At 41.5% G+C, this 20359-nt stretch overlaps 1 protein-coding gene across 3 annotated transcripts in view; it reads left to right on the forward strand.

Moving 5' to 3' along the window:
* The window catches only part of LOC124146813 (neuronal acetylcholine receptor subunit alpha-10-like), a 35499-nt gene extending 25503 nt beyond the window's left edge, over positions 1–9996 (forward strand). For 2 of the 3 annotated variants that reach the window (XM_046517279.2, XM_048400962.1), the window contains exons 4-8: positions 2419–2528; positions 3354–3889; positions 6416–6645; positions 6767–6802; positions 7789–9996. In XM_046517279.2, coding sequence (XP_046373235.2) covers positions 2419–2528; positions 3354–3889; positions 6416–6645; positions 6767–6802; positions 7789–8076 — 1200 coding nt within the window. In that variant the 3' untranslated portion in view covers positions 8077–9996. The remainder of the gene's footprint in view (positions 1–2418; positions 2529–3353; positions 3890–6415; positions 6646–6766; positions 6803–7788) is intronic. The other variant, XM_048400967.1, reaches the window with a different exon arrangement.
* Positions 9997–20359: the final 10363 nt, after the last annotated feature.

Consider the following 20359-nt stretch of genomic DNA (forward strand, 5'->3'; position numbering starts at 1 on the left):
GGACATCAGTTTGGTCACTGGTGCGTCAAATATGATTCCAAACCGTATGGATTTCAGCAACACCAGTGACCGTGTGTAATGACAAGCGGCTGTTATTCATCCCTTGTATATTATTCTGTACTGTATCAAAGCGTATGTTCCAACTAATGTCAGCTGATGATCAACATGAACTTTTTCGAAGACTGAATATGCGTTATCTGCATATTAATGAATTTGCAGTGTATAAACTGCAAATAAATAAGGGCTGAGAAATAATTTAACACACACGAAACTATCATCATGATTAATACATAAATCATTCAATAATCAAATTAATTCATCACAAGTTACTGGTCCGCACGCCTTTGCTTCCTGCTCTGAAAATTAACGGCAAGTGTGTTTATTCAGGATGATTACTGTTAATCTATTTTATCCCACCGAGGAAAACCCCTCGTACGTATCAATCAGTCTGAATCGACAAGGGACGTCCATGTACGTCGTTTTCGTTTGAAACAAATGAGTTATTATATCTCTTGGGAGATTAGACATATACACTCTTCAAAAAAAGGAACGCACAGGTAGATTTTTAGTAAATTTATTGTACCTAATAAAGTCGATATATTTGATTTTATGTCATAGATACAAATATCAAATTTTGGAGCTCGATAGTCACATGTTGTCGTTGTACAAAGGCATTGAAAACTGTTCATTGTCATGTCATATAAGGCCACAAGCTTGCTCTGAACTCTGGGCAGCAATCACGGCTCTGCATCTCCTCGGCACTGACTTGATAAGTGTACGAATTTTGTCCTGCTGAATTCTGCGCCATTCTGCTTGTAACGCGTTGGTCAGTTGTGGGAGTGTCTGCGGCGTGTTCTGACGTTGACGTACACGCCAATCGAGTTCATTCCAGAGGTGTTCGATTGAGTTGAGATCTGGAGATCTCGACGGCCAGGGCAAGCGTTGATGTTGGCATTATGACGGTAGTCTACCGTGACACGAGCTTTGATTCATGTAGCGATTTGCTGTCAAATTGCCCTGAACCACAACGAGTCAGATCTCGTGGTGTAGGATATGGCCCCCCACACCATGACACCACCGTCACCGAAAATGTCGCATTCACGTTCACAATGTGGGGCAAAACGCTCATTTCGACGACGATAAACACGTTGTCTTCAATCTCGCCGGTGAAGAAGAAATCGTGAATCATCGCTAAACCACACTCGTCTCCAGTTTCTCAAATTCCAAGGCTGTAAGGTATTGAAGTGAAAACAATGCTGTTTAAGACATTTCAAATCGACAATGGCTGCGTTTTGACGCACCGTTTTTCGAATATCAGGCCACCAGCATTTTCAAATAACATATATCCAATTTACATACCGGATTATTTTGTGTAGTCAGGTTCAATGAACTACATACTTCCTGTGACAAGCATGTGATTCACATGTTCCGTGTCTTTGGTCAATGCGTTGTCATGAGTCACGGGTATCGTGATTCACATGTACCGTGTCTTCAGCCGGTGCGTTGTCATGAATCACAGGTATCGTGATTCACATGCACCGTGTCTTTGGTCAGTGCGTTGTCATGGGTCACAGGTATCGCGATTCACATGTGCTGTGTCTTCGGTCAGTGCGTTGTCATGAGTCACAATTATCGGGATTAACATGTGCCGTGTTTTTGTTCAGTGCATTTTCAAGAGTCACAGGTATCATGATTCACATGTGCCATGTCTTCGGTCAGTGCGTTGTCACGAGTCACAGGTATCGCGATTCACATGTACCGTGTCTTCGGTCAGTGCGTTGTCATGAGTGACAGGTATCGTGATTCACATGTGCCGTGTCTTCGGTCAGTGCGTTGTCATGAGTCACACCTATCGTGATTCACATGTACCGTGTCTTCGGTCAGTGCATTGTCACGAGTCAAGGGTATCGTGATTCACATGCACCGTGTCTTCAGTCAGTGCGTTGTCATGAGGGACAAGTATGTGATTCACATGTACCGTGCATTCGGTCAGTGCGTTGTCATGAGTCACAGGTATCGTGATTGACATGTACAGTGTCTCCGGGCAGTGCGTTGTCATGAGTAACACCTATCGGGATTTACATGTACCGTGTCTTCGGTCAGTGCGTTGTCATGAGTAAAACCTATTGGGATTTACATGTACCGTGTCTTCGGTCAATGCGTTGTCATGAGTGACAGGTACCGTGATTCACATGTACCGTGTCTTCGGTCAGTGCGTTGTCATGAGTCACAGGTTTTATATTTCACATGTACCGGGTCTTTGGTCAGTGCGTTTACATGAGTGACAAGTATGTGATTCACATGTACCGTGTCTTTCATGACGTGAATTGAAATCCTGTCCCATAAAAACAATTGTATTATTTATTACAATTTATTCTCAATAATTAAAATGAACGTTACTGACGTATTTCTTTGTAGAACTGGTACGACTGTCAGTTCACATGGAACGCCACTGAGTATGGTGGCATCTCATCACTTATCCTCCCCTATGCCAAAGTTTGGACACCGGATATAACCCTTTATGACAAGTGAGTTGGATATACGCAAGTGTGTTTGTGGCTCAACCCTCAGTGTTAAAATTCCATTCAGTAAAAGTGATATGATCGCCATCGTTTGTTTAAAGACTCATGTTATGGCCTAAATTGTCAAAATAGACGTTCCTCTATTAATGCAACGTTTCGATAACACGTTATATCCAAATGTACCAGTTTCACCAACTCTATGGTTTTATTTTGTGCTTTCATTGGCGTTTTTGTATTAGTTGCTTCCTCAGCATGTACACTTTTCTGTCCTCATCTTACATTTCCTCATTCATATATAAATATATATGTTTATGCAGTAGTTGTAGATCTTCTTGTGGGTTGGGATTAAAATTGGTCTTCAGAAACCTATGCTTGTCGTAAGAGGCGACTAACGGGACCGGGTGGTCAGGCTCTCTGACATGGTTGATGCATGTCATCATACCCCAATGGTGTAGATCGACGCTATTGATGTCAATCGCTGCCTTGTCTGGTCTATACTGAATTATGTACAGACCACAGTTATAGCTGAAATATTGCTGAGAGCTGCATTATGTAACACTCACTCAAGGTATCCTATCTTAAAAAACAACAAGCAACGTAGTAGAGATGTCGTGCTGTAAATGTATATCCACATGCTACAATATACGTATGGCATGTCCTCGCTTTCACGGGTGCCCCCCCTTTCACATGTGCTCTCAAACTGACACTTGTTCACTTCTTCAAAACGTACGTCTCATCGTAATAATGTCATCAGACCCTCACCCCTGCTTCTGTCTCGCTCTTGCATGACCTGTACTGCTCTAATTATTTCTCCTGGACGTCATCACCCAGCGCCGGAGATGAACTTGCTGGACTCAAGGACTACCGCCCTGTCATCAACTCAGACGGCTCTGCCAGCTACAACTTCCCCACCATCATACAAAGCCTCTGCAAAGTCGACGTCACCTACTTCCCCTTCGACACTCAAACATGTGCTCTCAAGTTCGGCTCTTGGGCCTACCACGGACTCCAGGTCAACTCCACGAATAGGGCCAGTGCGGGGGACATGTCCAACTTCAAAGTCAACACCGAGTGGGACCTTGTGAGTGTTCCCGTGGAACGACATGTAGTGTACTACGGTTGCTGCCCGGAACCTTATCCTGACGTGACGTTCTACGTCAATCTACGACGCAAACCGCTGTTCTACACGTTGAACCTGCTGTTTCCCTGTATATTGATCACAACCGTGGCTCTGCTGGGTTTCCTGCTGCCTCCAGACTCCGGAGAGAAGGTGTCGCTGGAGATCACCGTGTTGCTGTCTCTGGCTGTGTTTCTGCTGGTGGTGTCTGAGACGTTACCGCCAACGTCAGAAAACTTCCCTTTGATAGGTACGTTCTAAAACCCAACCCCTTGCTACGTTTTACCCTATGCCATATTTGGATTTGACATTCGCACAAGGTCTGTTAGGATTCCACTCCCTGTAACCTCACGTGTGAGAGCAAACTATAATGTATCGTGGCTCATAATTTAGCCGATCATGTGCCTGGTCTAGAGGATAGAGCGTCTGTATAGCTCCAACCGCATCTTACCAAAAGATTAAAACGATGATACTTGTTGTTACCCTGCCTCTCGGTATTAAGGTGAGGTGAAATGGGGTTTAACGTCGCGTCCAAGATTATTGCACGTATATAGCGACGTTCATGTACGTGTGTGTGTGTGTGTGTGTGTGTGCGGCTGCTTGTACTAGTCCGGACTGATGCAGATTTATAGTGCTAGCTCACTGAGATACCATGCCGCAGTTTAACATGAATACCCCACTCAGACACAGTATACTGACTCCGAGCCGACCAGTCCTTGTTTTAGCCCCTTAATGCCGAGCTCCAGACAGGGTAACAACAAGTACCATCTTTTAACGTCTCTTGGTATGACGCGGCCGGGGATCGAAACCCTGGACCTTCCGCTCTCCGGGCGGACGCTCTACCACTAGACCACGGAGGCGGTCCTCGGTATTAAGGGATAAAACAAGTACTTCGGTTCGGAGTCTGTTTACTTTTCCTGCGTGCGGTATTCGTGTTAAACTGCGGCACGGCACCTCAGTAAGCTAGCAGTATAAAACTTGTATTAGTCCGGACTAGTAGAAACAGTCACACACACGCACACGCACACACACACACACACACACACACACACACACACACACACACACACACACACACACACACACACACACACGTGCATGCAGTTCGCTATATAAGTGCAATAATCTTGAACGGGACGTTAAACCCTTTTTCCCTTCACCTCACCACATTTTAGCCGCTCGTTCTGCGTGACCCAGTTTCGATTATTTACAGACCGCCTAATAATGCTGACTGTGGCGTTAAGAACACTCACTCACTCACTCACTCACATCAAAAAAGAAAATCTTGACAGATTTCGCTGATGATCGCGGAACCGCATCTCTCTGCTGTCCCCTATAAACGATTTTGATATTGACTAGTCGCTGCACATCGTGTTTTGCTAATAGATCCCCGATCCAAATCTGCATCTCACTTTATATTCTTCGCAAAGTGAAAGCAACTGGATCTAACGACAAATGCAACTTGATCCACTTTCAAAGACACTTGTTTTTAAATACGAATACTTACATTCTAGATCGTACAACGATATATTTACTTATCGGAAACCAGATTTTTTTTATCCGCCAAATCCGTACCCTCTCGATAGTGCCACCCCGATATGTACATATGATTTTTCAGGGTCGAAAACATTAGTACACATATTTGAAGGCAAGTGTTTTAGGAAGATAATCGTTGTTGCATTCTACTGTTCATGTACAGCATCAGGATCAACAGCCACAACAAGAGACTACCGATTCATCCTGTACATAAAACCCACATTTAACACTCACGAAAATGTTTTGATATTTTCACGACAAATTTATGATATTTGTAAATTAGTCATTGCATATTGGGGGTGTTGAGGTAGCCTAGTGGTTAAAACGTTCGTTTCTAACATGGGTATACTGTGTGAGGCCCATTTCTGGTGGTCCCGCCGTGACTAATATTGCCAAAAGCGGTGTAAAATCCACTCACTCTCTGCATGTAATGAGACCATTAATGTGCATGGCTGAAACATAGAGGGGCGTGTGAAGTTGACAGTAGCATGGGCAGTATCCTCTATGCAAAGTGGGTCTTTTGGTTTCTTTAATGCTGTACACTGACAGACAAAAATATATCTTCTGAAGCAACAAATACCTTTGTTTTCTCTAGTTGATATATACATACGAGATTGAACATATATGACTTTTTGTTGTCGTAAACGTAAATGTTTTAATAACTAGTTTGACATTGTTGGAAACATTACCAATATAATGCTAAATACGAAGTGTGAACACCAGAGAATAACCAATCTCATTGTCCTCCATAGAAATCTATGTCTGCATGACAAAAACATGATCTTGTGATGTCGTACTTTATGAATACCCTTAACCGTCACAGGAATCTGCCTCACAAAAACATACCAGCGGGTATCCTAAATAAGAGCAACAAAACCTTTTCCATATTCATAAGAAATATCTGCTAAAAGCAGAGTCGATTGTACGAATCCGACTCTATTAGGAGCATGTGTTTATGAATCACTACCAAAAAGTGATAATACCAGGTGTTCGCTAATAGGTGAGAGTATCCTGCCCAACCGGAGACACCCGTCACGAACACATGCACAGGCTAGTCAATTTTTGGGGGGAAAAAGCTGGGGAACATATGACACAAGTCAAAATAGGGAATAACATCGGACATCATTTTGTCACTGATGCGTCAAATTTGGAAATGTCCTCCACATGTCCACCATAAAACCGAGATGTTCACACAAAATACCTTTGTAACTACTATGAGACCACTAAATAACGTCCACAGGAATCTACTTCTGCCTGTCTATGATGCTGGTGACCTTCTCCACGGTCCTCACAGTGCTCGTGCTGAACGTGCACTTCAAAGGTCAACATGGCATCGGTGTTCCACGGTGGGTGAGGAGTCTGTTCCTTGAGACGATTGCGCCGCTCCTTTGTGTCAAGAAAGAAATGGCAGTCCACCCAATCAAGATGGCGGTCAATGGTGACCTTGACCTTTTTCTCCAAGATCATGCGGTAAGAGATTTAGGGCAGAATTCTTAGTCAATCATTGCGGTTATAATTAAAACATACTATTCATTTGTGATATGTGTAATTTAATATGAATTGCTCACAACCGGGTCCTATTTCATTACAGACAAAATACCTTCAAAGTTTATGTCGTGATGATCAGGTAAAATTCTAACATTATCACCATATTTCTTTTAACCTTTTTATACATTGTCTGCATTTATCTAGCATCTAGATGTTACGTTTCATGATTCTCCAATCCAGTAAGATAGTTCTTGGTTGTGTTTAGAACGGATGCTTTGCTTTTAGTTCCAAGTTGTTATGTAGTTGCGTGAAGATACAACCAAGATACAACCGTGTGTTGTATATCACCTAGATATATAAACTTCTTGAACTCAATCCGACATTTGTAGTGTTTCTTAGTATTTGTATTCCCAAATGTGCAACACGTTTGCCGTCTGTTTGATGCAAAATTTGCTGAATTCTAATACCACATCAGTGCCCCGAGAAATCCACTGATATATCAGTCTTAAAGCCACAAATAGCGGGGACACAGATTATGGACTTCACACATTGTACACGTGAGGGGAACTGAACCTGGACGAGCCAATGTGTTAAACACGAGGCCATCCTACCGCCCTCGAAGTGATGGATGTGTACGACCTGTGTCAATGTGGGCATATCGCCAGCGTTAATCAAACATCCACTTATCTATCACAACACCAGATAAAGGTGTTATAACTGTACACTATGACCTCCATATATATATATAATATAATATATATATAATAAAATAATAAAGTCCACGTTAGTCCATCATCTTCTTTATATCAGTTTCATACATAGTACGTTCGCTGTCTCATGGGCGCGAGTGGCCTAGTCATCTATATATCCCAGTCTATCTATATATATGTTCGCTGTACAGGCCTATAATGGTGGGTTCAAATCCCAGTTCGCCATGTTTCTAGGTTTGTCAGTACCATACCCGTGTTTTTTAACGTCTGAGACCTGCATCACTTGCGAGATTTCCTCCTACATTAAGCTGACACGCCGTGAAATAACTCGATTACAGTTCAAATCGGCGTTAAACCCAAATTACTCATTCCCTCACTAACTTCATCTGACTTATGTATCACCCATTCATTTCAGGATGATTTGAACAAGACAAATCAAAATGGAGTAAATCGTTTCGACTCCCGCGAGACTGAGGTGCACGATCTTCGACAGTCGTCTCCCTTGCAAAAGGTGATGAAAGAACAACTGGCGGTTCTAAAGAAGATCAACACTCGGTACGCCGAGAAGCATAAATTTGAAGCTATTGGGGAGGAGTGGAAAAAAGTCGCAATCGTGATGGACAGATTGTTCCTGGTGGTATTTTTCCTACTGTCTGTGATTGTTACTTTGGGGATTTTGCTTCAGTGTGTTAACAGTGGGTGACGGCTACGATGACCAGCTGGACACAGTACAAACAATGCATGTCACACGTGCCGTCAACACATGAGCGAATGGGACTTTACACCATATAGACGGACATATTACAACACTGATATTCCCGGACAGCTGTCCATTAACGATGTAACACACTCAACGTGTTCCTGGGTAGATATTGTAGCAGCAGGGTCTCCATGTCGTATGTAGACTCCCTGTATCAGTGAGTCTCACCCATCTGATAAACCGCCTCCCTCAGTCTGAATCTATCGCCATCAACATGTCCATATGGAAATTATTTTGGACGACATTTTGAAATATTCTAGAAAGAAATATTAACATTTGGATGCATTTATTGAAAAATATATATTGTAAAAGGAACATTCACTGTTGATTACTGGTTGGTTTTGAATTTCGGAGCTAGTAGCGGTAAACAAGAGGGCGTTTCAACGAAATCGCTACCAGTAAGCGCCATGGATGAACATGTCACACTTGGAACTATCTGTGATCAGGATCCCTAGCCTTAGAGTAGCATGAGTTAAAAGGAAGGTATAAGCTGATACTTGAGCAATGTTTAACGATAGTTGTGAAACTGAATTGCATCTTACTAAAGCGTCCTTGTCACTTATGTCCCAAACCTGTGCACTAACAGTTAGAATTTTTCAAATATGAAAACTGTTCAGGGTTCTTGCATTGTAAAACATGTTGTTGTTTTGTTTTATTTTGTTTGTTTTTGTTTTGTTTTAAAAATAGTTATTCGATAGTCAAGTATTTGATACGGGTGTCATAGTTGTATTTTGGACCTTGTGTTTGCGATGTTTCGCCAACTGTTTTCAGAACAGTAACGTTTCAATAACGTTGTAATTTTGAGGTCAAATCCAATGTTTCTTCAAGTGTATACTTACCGGAAGTGTAGTTAGCCCAAATAATGTGTATTGCGATATTTCTAGATGTCTGCCATAAGAGATGGGATGAGAAACAAAGGTCCCGAAGCTACCTGGTTGGAATAGACGATGACGGGAGGCATACATATGTACGGATATATTCACACATACCGTGTCTGACCCTGTAGATCGTACACTAGTGTATGTACTTATATTCGTATACTCTAAGCCATACGCAAATAGATGTGACTGTATCGACAAAGGTCTGCTTCATGGTATGATAAACCATACAAGTTTAACGAGTTCTTGACAATCTGTCTCAGCAGATAAAGAAACATTTTCTGTTTGCCCAGTTTAATGATGTTCGAGTTGACGGTAGCACACGGTGTATATATGTGAAAATGTTGTAGTGAGGACAGCCGTGATAGACATTTTGATCAACCTTTCAGTCGAACAAAGGGTAGGAAATGATATTGTGGTGAGTGACGATTTTACTCCGTCTAAGCTCATTGATGACCGAGGAGTTTTGTATTTTATATGTGAAACCACAAGCTCGTCATGGAAATTATTATTTTTGACATCGAACAGGTTTGTTGAGAAATATAGAAAGTCTGTGTGTCAATAATCTATTTGAACAATAGTCGATGGTAGTTTGTGCTGGCAATATGTGTGTCCATTGATGTGTTTATATACATTTGTTTAACAACTGCTGCATATCATTGAATGTTCAGCCAATGTTTGTGTTTTCGACACTTCTGTGATGCATGTGGCATCTAGTTACCATTTAAGACCAAGTGACCAAGTCCCGGTACTCTCTGCTTGTCTCGAACTATAAATAATTAGATTTATTTATCATGGCCCCCTGCGATTTGATCAAATAACCTTGGTGAATATAGTACCACACATATCAATCGAGTTAACCATACCCGTGAAGATCCGGGGTAGAATAGGTCTTCAGCAACCCATGCTTGCTGTAACAGGCAACTTTGCTTGTTGTAAGAGGCGACTAACGGGATCGGGAGGTCAGGCTCGCTGACTTGGTTTGATGCATGTCATCGTGTCCCAATTGCGTGGATCGATGCTCATGATGTCAATCACTGGATTGTCTGGTCGTGACTCGATTATTTACAGACCGCCGTCATGTAGCTGGAATATTGCTGAGTGCGGCGTTAAACAACAAAGAAGCAAAACATCTGATGTCTTTACTTGTTGTGATGTTCAAAGCGTTGGTGCAACTGTACGCTCGTTTGTCGCTTACGTTATATTTCATAGTTAGTGGTCACTTGAAAATAACATAATGTCGTGAAAAATATGCATTTGTGTACATTTTCATAAATATTATCAGTTAAGACTTTTTGGTATATTACTCTCAGAGTCATACAGATTCTGTTAGTCTTGTACGAGTTCAGTTTTTGTCAATGTTAATACACCATGATTTAGTTTTAGACCTCCAACAGGGCTATCGCGGTGTATTATAAGCGCGTTGGAAAAAACGTTACTGGATATAATTTGAGTTCACGAAAATGGTGACTGTGACACCAATATTTTTAATTTGTATGAATATAGAATAAAAACTACTATATTAAGAGTTATTTTGCTTTTTTATAAAAAGGATGGCCAAAGAGTATTATGCAAGCTCGCACGCACGCATACACACACATACTGTTGAACTGTTTTCAGTCAAAGGAGGAACAGGATTTTACGGTTAGTGGTTAAAGCGCTCGCTCGTAACGCCGAAGACCCTGGTTCGAATCCCCATATGAGTACAATGCGTGAAGCCCCTTTTTGGTGTCCCCTAGAATAATAATAATAGAGCGGCGTAAAACCATACTCATTCACTCTCTCATGCACCCTTGTTTATTTTGTTTGTTTGTTGTTTAACGCCAAAATCACCATAACACTCTTCACAAAAAGGAAACACATAGGCAGTTGGTAGTTCATTGAACCCGACTACACCAAAAATCCAGTATATACATTGGATATACTTTTTTGGAAGATGTTGGTGGCCTGATATTCGACAAACAATGCGTCAAAACGCAGCCATTGTCGATTTGAAATGTCTTAAATGGCGTTGTTTTCACACTTGTTCTAAAATGTCATGGAGGAAAACAGTAAAGCAAAAGCACGTTCAAATTATGGCATTCCTAAATCGTGGTAGTGGCTATAAAAAGGCAAGCATAAACTAATAATTTGACATTTGTCAACATATTTCAAGTTCGAAAATGCCGCGACTCAGCGCTGTCGATCGGAACATCGCCACAGGAAGTATCCAAAGAGGGGAATCGCAGTCTTCTTTTGCACGTCACTTCAACGTCCACCACGGCAACATTTGCCGCCTTTGGGACCTATACACACAGTTCAATTCCACCGCAGACCGTCCGAGAACCGGCCGACCAAGAGTTACCAACCTTGCACAGGATCGCTACATTCGACTGTTCCACCTACGTCATCGCAATGCCACAGCTACGGGGACTGCAGGACGCATCCCTGGTTTGAGAAGGATAGCGGACCAGACTGTCTAGAACCATCTTCGCGAGGCTGGAATCCAACCAAGACGACCAGTTATCGTCCCTTTTTGCAACAGATCCATCGACAGTGACGCTTGCGTTGGTGCCATACCTTACAGCCTTGGAATTTGGGAAACTGGAGACGAGTGTGGTTTAGCGATGAATCACGATTTCTTCTTCACCGGCGAGATGGAAGACAACGTGTTTATCATTGTAGAAATGAGTTGTGTACGTGAATTCGACAAATGCAGCGGCGGTAGTGCCATGGTGTATCGTACACCACGTGATCTGACTTGGTTGTGGTTCAGAGAAATTTGACAGCAAATCTCTACATGGATCAAATTCTTCAACCTCACCTTCTCCCAATCATTGACCGCCAGAGGGAACTGTTTCAACAGGACAACGCTCCACCGCACACAGCTCGTGTCACGGTAGACTACCTTCATAATGCCAACATCAACGCCTTGCCCTGGTCGTCGAGATCCCCAGAATGACACACCTCTGGGATGAACTCGATTGACGTGTACCTCAACGCCAGAACACGCCGCAGACACTCCCATAACTGGCCAACGCGTTACAAGCGGAATGGCGCAGAATTCCACAGGACAGAATTCGTACACTTATCCAGTTAGTGCCGCGGGGATGCAAAGCCGTGATTGCTGCCCGGGGCGGACACACGAGATACTGAGTTCAACGGAACCTTGACGCCTTATGTGACATGACAATGAACAGTTTTCAATGCCTTTGTACAATGACAACATGTGACTATCGATCTCCAAAATTTCATATTTATATCTATGATATTATATAAATATTAAACATGTCGACTTTATTAGGTACAATAAAGTTACTAAAAATCTACGTGTGCACTTTTTTTTTTAAGCGTGTATTCCAGCTATGTCTGTAAATAATCGAATCTTTACCCACCAATCCAGTGGTTGACGTCATGAGCATCGATCTACGCAATTGGAATATGGTGAAATGCATCAACCAAGTCACAGAACCTGACTACAGCGGAACCCAAGTCTTCATTAACGTCTAACCACCCTCCACAAAGCAACCGACCGCATTGGCGTCGCATACCCAATCATACAGACATTTGCACAGTTAATTTGGTGATAAAGAAAGCAATCATTCGCCGTCTTGAATACCGCATACAGCACGGATCACAAGAGCCTGTCTACACAACAACGTTGATGGTCTCCCCTGGCCCTCTCCGGATTTGAACCCGATAGAGCACCTGTGGGATGAATTGAATAGACGGATACGCCGACGTCAACCACAACCCCAGACGTTGCAGCAGTTGGCTTTTGCGTTGCAGGCCGAGTGGGCTACAAGTCCCCAGGATGTGATTCGCATACTCGTCTCTTCCATGGGCAGGAGATATCAGGCCGCTGTCGATTCCAAAGGGGGACATACGCGTTATTGATGGTAGCTGACCTTCACCTTGGACTTTTCCTATGTACCGATAACTGACATGGCTACAATCACCAAGTGTTCTCTCCACAACATTTTGGATCAATACCTTGTACGGTTCCTCTTTTTAAAGTATTTTCCTTCCTCACACAAATCTAGCTGTGCGTTTCGTTTCTTGGAGAGTATACTTCGCGGTAAACTCTATCAATACTTGCAGAAAGGTTTGCAAACAACGATTTATTATTACTGATAACCACATGTGTACTTCTAAGTACTTTAAGCGCAGGCTCAGTGCAAACGAACACAGGCAATGTCAAGAACTTTGTGTGATCATTTGATGTAATACCTCCTATTAATACATAGGTAATATTATAGTGTATAATAAGTACGTAATAAACGGATCTATGGTCTTATATTTAATATTTGTTAAGTGAGACTGTAAGGAAAATCCTATTAGATGTCAGTAACGTCCTAATAATAACCTGCATTTTGGAACATTACATGGCTAACGTGTGATTTATCTTGCTCTTTGAAATGTCAGGCATATTCGGTAGTACATAATATGTACTAAACAGCGCATATCACTTACATAACATAATGTGTTATGAACGTATTTGGACTATCAGGCATGTTAAACCTTTCAAAAGGCAACATGTATGTATTTGTCACCGCGTAAAGTGCCCTGTACCAAACTTAACTTTCTGATAAATTGTTTGAGAGGCTTTACTTAGAAATTGACGGATGACAATGTAAACACAATTTATGGATAACAACTTCTTAATTTACTGTAAAACCCTATCCACGCTAGAGGCGGAATGAGCCGGAATGCCGTCGGAATGAAAATTCTAAAACTTCTGACTGTATTCTGAGTGTATTCCAAATATTCGGCCCATTCTTGTGGCCGGCCGATATGTTTTGCTCATGCTCAAAACATTCGAGGTGCATTCGAAGTAGAGAAATATCGAACGGCATTCGAAGTATTCTAACTGTACTCTGACGGCATTCTAAATATTCTTACGGCATTCCAACAGCATTCAAAACATTCTGATCGCATTCGAGGGAGAATCGAAACGCCAAGCCACTTCAAATCCTGCCAGAATGTCCCGAATGCGTCTCGAATGAGCCGGAATGCGCCTCGAATGAGCCGGAATGCGTCTCGAATGAGCCGGAATGCGCCTCGAATGAGCCGGAATGCGCCTCGAATGCATCTCGATTGCTGACGGAATCTATTTCGATATTAAAAGCATTCAGCTGGAATGCACTTCGAATGCCGTTAGAATCTTTCGATTGCCGCTCGAATGCAGTTGGAACGTCCCGATTGGCCCTCGAATGACTACGGACGTAATTCAGAAAACCGCTGAATCGCATGAAAACGCGACCAGCTGCCGCTGGAACGTCAGTCTGAATTCAATTGAATTGTTGAATTCAATTGAATTGAATTCAATTGAATTGAATTGAAACTGTAATATGTTTTAGAAATACAGTTAACATAGCTTATGAAAAATGTAATGACCCTGGAACTTAATTGGTAAACAAGTATTGTAACATTTATTTTATTTCTCTCCCTTTTAAAGCTGAATATGTCATAATAATAACACACCGAAATTACTGTGTCATAACTAAATAAGAAACAAAAAGCAATTACTACTTTTATTAATGATAAGATTATTGGCAAAACAACAAATCCCGTGTGCATATGGCATATGTCATCATCCTTTCTGTCTCTTATCCATCAATCGTGCTGTTCTGCCATGGCATGGTTCCTACTGGGTTGTTGAAGTAATGCTTGGGGATCTCCCGCTGCCTATTTCCAGCCTAGATGCCTATGTTTCCCCCTGCAACACGCTGCACATCTTCAAGCTGCGCAAATTGTCTCCAGGCTCCTGGCACCACGTTGAGCTTGTCATCTTCCTCATCCACCATACCGTTTGTGGAGAGCAGGATAACGGTAACCAGGATGTGGTACAAGGAGGCGCTCTTGCCAGGTTACCTGATGGCCACATGCTTGCCATCCAGAGCTCCCACAGCATGAGGAACATTCCACCTGTTTCTGAAGACCTCTCCAGTAGGTGCCAATGCGATGACCACATCCTTGTATTCCTCCACAATGGCCTGGCAGACTTCAGGGATGATGAGGCTGATGGTGATCCTTGCCACACGGAAGCTGTACATAGGCTGGGGTACTTGTCACCTGAAGCCAGGAACCTCACAGTGATGGCCAGCTTCAAGCCTGGAGGTAGCGCCTTTGTGTGTGATAGAAAACATAAGAGTAAACTAAATAGCATGCAAAATATACAGTAAATGAAGAATCATAGGAACTTTCTGCCAAAAGCAGATTCCAGTGTACGATTTCGATTGTTGACATGAGCATGTATTTATGATTCACTATCAAATAGTGATGATACCAGTAGTTCGTGAAAGGTTGAGGATATACTGCCACACTGCAAAAACACTGGAACGTATAGTACAAGTACAAAAAGGGACTTTTATCCGACATTATTTTGGTCACTGATGCGTCAAATAAGAATCAAACACGATTGGATTTCAGCGTCTGTGGTGACTGTATGTAATGACTAGCTGCTGCTGTTATTCGTCCCTTGTATATTATTATGTACTGTGTCAAAGCGTATGTTCCAACCAATGTCAGCTGTTTGATGATTAACATGAACACAAACGTTTTTTGTGCCAATTATATGAGGTCAGGACACACTGACCCTTTTCACGAACACCTGTTGCCGTCAATGATTTCCAGGGATTCATTCCTATAAATTCACCACTATTTGCCACTATTTGGGATTTGTTTCCAATCTGTAAACTCTCTCGGAATGATTGATGATAATAACCGTTTCCGCGACACAGCACTATCAAAATGAATTATTGTCAATAAACTGTTTCCATGAAACCACATCTAATAATGATGACATTCACGCAGTGTTTACAAGATCAACAAATAACCAACGCCATGGTTTTCGAATAACGTTTATTGATGGTCTTGGTGATTAGCTCTTATTTTGACATAACAAATCAAAACGTCACAGAAAGAAAACATTGTATTTCCAGTTCAATCCGCAATTGACCAACCTGTGGGGTTTTGTTTAAGAAATAAAAAAAACGTCAACGTGAGAGAGTAACAAATATCGATTACCCACCGAAAGATATTTAATTGGGAGTAAAAGGCAAAATAGTGATGAAAATGATATGAATGGTTCACTGAAAATCAGTGATGACACCAGGTGTTCGCGAAAAGGGTAAGCATGTAATGCCCTACCAGTAGTATCCGCCTAGTCACACAAATTACCTATATTGCCAATGTGAATTTAAATCTTAACACACTCACTCAAACATTTATATAAAAAAGGAAGTGTTTGTTGTCTGACGCCACACAGTCAGCCGACAGTAATAACCTGACAAATAAAGGCTAGGCCGGAATACTAGTAGCACAACAGTGAATAAACTGAAGAAATAAAAGTTATCAATTACAGTAAAGCGTTTTCCTTGTCAAGTGATGGACTTGAATAACGAATAGTAATTAGGAGACAAAATTATGTCCATGACCATGAGTGAGTGAGTGAGTATTGTTTTACGCCGCTTTTAGCAATATTCGAGCAATATCACGGCGGGGGACACCAGAAATGGGCTTCAGACATTGTACCCATGTCGGGAATCGAACCCGGGTCTTCGGCGTGACGAGCGAACGCTTTAACATCTAGGCTACCCGACCGCCCTTCCATGACCATGATCATAACTACATTATTTACAATTCTTTACAGTAGCGGCCATTCCAGAGAAATGATTTCACATAGACGCGTAGTCTTACCAAACATCTCCAATCTGCCTTGTGCCCGCAGGGGTTCCTGGTCATCATTGGACTATAGAGCATCGGGTGGTCAGGCTCGGTGACTGGTTGATTGTCATCATATACCCACGGCGCGGGACGTTACCAAAAATATTAACTATTGGATTCTCTGGGCAAGGCTCGATTGTTTAAAGATCACTGTGATATAGCTGGAATATTGTTGCATAAATAACAAACAAACAATCATTCGTAACAGAATAATTCACAACCATCTGTTATAGTTTGAAAAACAAATGTATACTATTGTCAGCATTTTACATTTCACTGTGTATTCATTTATTTTAATGCTTTGGAGCCCATTTCTGGTGTCCCCCGCCGTGATATTGCTGGAATATTGCGAAAAGCCTCGTAAAACCATACTCACTAACTCTTCACTCTTTTTACGTCACAGAGAGGTCATTAAACATACTTCTCCAATACGTTGCTGGTCGTCCTCAACAAAAGGACATGTAGGCAAGAAGTAAGTATGCCCATGGGTACCAACGGTGATCTATTTCTTTGTGCTGAACAATTGGACTTAAGTTTACCATAAGCTTCAGGTATATCGATTATCAAATAACGTTCAATAGTCATCAATGAGAAAAGTCCATTCACTGATTTTACTCCTAATCTAGACATAAAAGAGACCAGTGAAACCACCTCATCTGCTTCATATTTTGATCTATGCCACTAGATTTTCGAATGGTCATCGTAACTCCTATGTGTAGCAATATGTTCCAGTAGCTCCGGCCTTTGGTGTTCCCATTTCAAACTTTTGAGGTACAATCGAGCATGCTCTTTCTATGAAGAGGGGGCACGGGTGGCCCAGTCGTCTTATGCGCCGCGATTCGTTGTGCAGAGTTGCGTAGCTGGGGCACGCCAGAAACCTATGATTGTGGGTTCGAATCCCGGTTCGCCCCAATTATGTTTCTAGGTTTGTCAGCACCGTACCCGTGCTCGTAGGTTTCACCGAAATGGTTTACGTCTGAGACCTGCATCACTTCGGGCTTTCCTCCCACATTAAGCTGACACGCCGTGATATAACTGGAATAATGTTAAAAGCATTACTACAAAGTTAAAACCCAACTCACTCCCTCACTCTTTCTATGAAGATTTCGAAGAGCGCCATACAACTCCTGCTCAGGAGTTACTTGATCAAGTTACAACTTTTAAGGCCTTATTTTGTTTGTTTGTTCGTTTGTGGTCTTACGCCGCACTCAGCAATATTCCAGCTATATGACGGCGGTCTGTAAATAATCGAGTCTGGACCAGACAATCCAGTGATTGACATCATGAGCATCGATACACGCAATTGGGATACGATGACATGCATCAACCTGAGCACCCGATCCCGTTATTCGCCTTTTACGTCAAGCATAGTCGCCTTTTACGTCAAGCATGACTTGCTGAAGACGTATTCTACTCCGGCTCTTCACGAGTCTCAAGGCCTCAGTAAAGCTTCAAAACGTTTTATGGCAGACATGTAGAGGACATTTCCAAATCTGACGCATCAGCGCCCGAAATGATTGTCGATGCACTTCTATATTTTGACTTGTAGCAGATATTGCTCCCGTGGTTTTTCAGGTGAACAATTGAATTTTGCATGTGTTTGTGACGAAAGTGTTTAATTACTGGATTATCTTTCATAACTACAGTTACGTTATTATTTACTTCCAGCACAACAACATCGCAGTACCATGTAGCAAAGCCATCATCTCAGACAAAATCTCTAAATCGGCAAGAAGATAGAATAAAACTGTGCACTGATTTATCGTTCATCAACATAGAAAACACGCATACACTGAAGAGACATACATGAATGAATGGCCGAGTAAAATCCTAATGCGGATCGTTTCTGTTGTTATGCGATTGTAAACGCGCAGGTATTCGCATACTGAACAAATGATGAGTTTAATTCCCCCGTGGGGATTTCGGGTTAGAATAGATCTCCAACAACATGTGTGTCGTTCGAAGCGACGAATTGGATCGGGTAGTGAGGTTCGTTTACATGGTTGATTGGGTGTAGTTGTACAACGACGTCATGGGACATTGCTCATACCGATCACTTGTTCCGGCTTAATTGTCTTTTAATCACGGACGAAATACGGATGGATTACTGCTGAGATTGATTTTCTATAACAAAAAGCAATAGCTTATTACAGAACGGCGGTTTCCAGCTGTTACACTTCAAAGATATTTATATATAATCACCGGAAAAATATAGTACCATTTGCTTAATATATGAAGAATTACTCATGTTCAAGACATATTAGATTGGTTCGACGCACAAACGAACATTCTGGTATTTGTGTGAATCGACGCTCATGAACGCATCACATGGGACGTCATAGATCTATGATTCGAGATGCACCATTTGTCTCGTGCAGGATTAGCGTATTAAGTTTGGAAATCACGTGCAGCGTATCGGGATAAGAATAAAGACACTGTAGTAACACTGGACTAACTGTTAGTTATGTCATTAAGTGATACACATTGGAAACATCTATTCTTAACGTACATACTTCTCTATATGTTTTTATGGTTATCGTTTCTATTGGCGTTGAGTATAAATATGACATTTACGATACGAAAATACAGTCGGCTAATAGTCTCTTGTGTATAAATTTAATCTTTCATATGATCTCTTTCCAAAAAATTTACGATTTTTCTCGTCCCATCAAAGAAACTTGAGAGTTCGGGTTTATTAACAGACTGAGTAGTTCTTGCTAGATTACCCTCATTTGCATATTTATTGAATCGTGACAATTATATCTGATTGGTTTATCGCATCGACAACACTATCCATTTTGTAATAATAATATATAACTTTATAGTAAACAGATAACACGATCCATTTTATTATAATAATATATAACTTTATTTTAAGCAGATAACATTATTCGTTTTATGATATTGACATATAACGATATAGTAAGCAGATAACTCTATCCATTTATAATATCAACATGTTACTTTATACTAATCAGATAACACATTTCATTTTATGATAATATTATGTACGATTGTAGTAAGCAGACCATTACTATTTGAAATATAAGTATCCCATGTTTGCCGTAAACGGCGACAATGCTTGTCGTAAGAGGCGACTAACGGGATCGGGTGGTCAGGCTCGCTGACATAGTTCATGCGTGCTATCGTATCCTAATTGGGTGACTCGATGCTCATGATGTCAATGACTTGATTGTCTGGTCCAGACTCGATTATTTATAGACCGCCGTCATATAGCTGGAATATTGCTGAGTGCGGCGTTAAACAACAAACAAACGAACAAACAAATAATAACTAACTATTAACAACTAACACGTATGACTTACACAAGAGATTGCAACTGTAGAGGCATATTTATTATTAATCAATCAATATCCAGAAAAAGCATTAACCAAATTTGGGCTCTATTGAGGTCGCCATTAATGTGTTTAACGTGTGTACCAAGTGACACCCTCGTGACGTTCAAACACAATTATTGTGTGATGTACCAACAGAGAATAACGAACCAGTACAATGTACTTGGAAGGCCTACAATCAACACAGTGCATCGAAAGTTTCATTAGACGATGAATAGACGATTAGGTGAGTTTGGTTAATCGAGCTTTGAACAGTATTTCAGTTATATCAAAGCGTGTCAGCTT

Source organism: Haliotis rufescens, unplaced genomic scaffold, assembly GCF_023055435.1.
Source record: "Haliotis rufescens isolate VD_foot unplaced genomic scaffold, xgHalRufe1.0.p SCAF_1, whole genome shotgun sequence".
Classification (NCBI taxonomy): domain Eukaryota; kingdom Metazoa; phylum Mollusca; class Gastropoda; order Lepetellida; family Haliotidae; genus Haliotis; species Haliotis rufescens.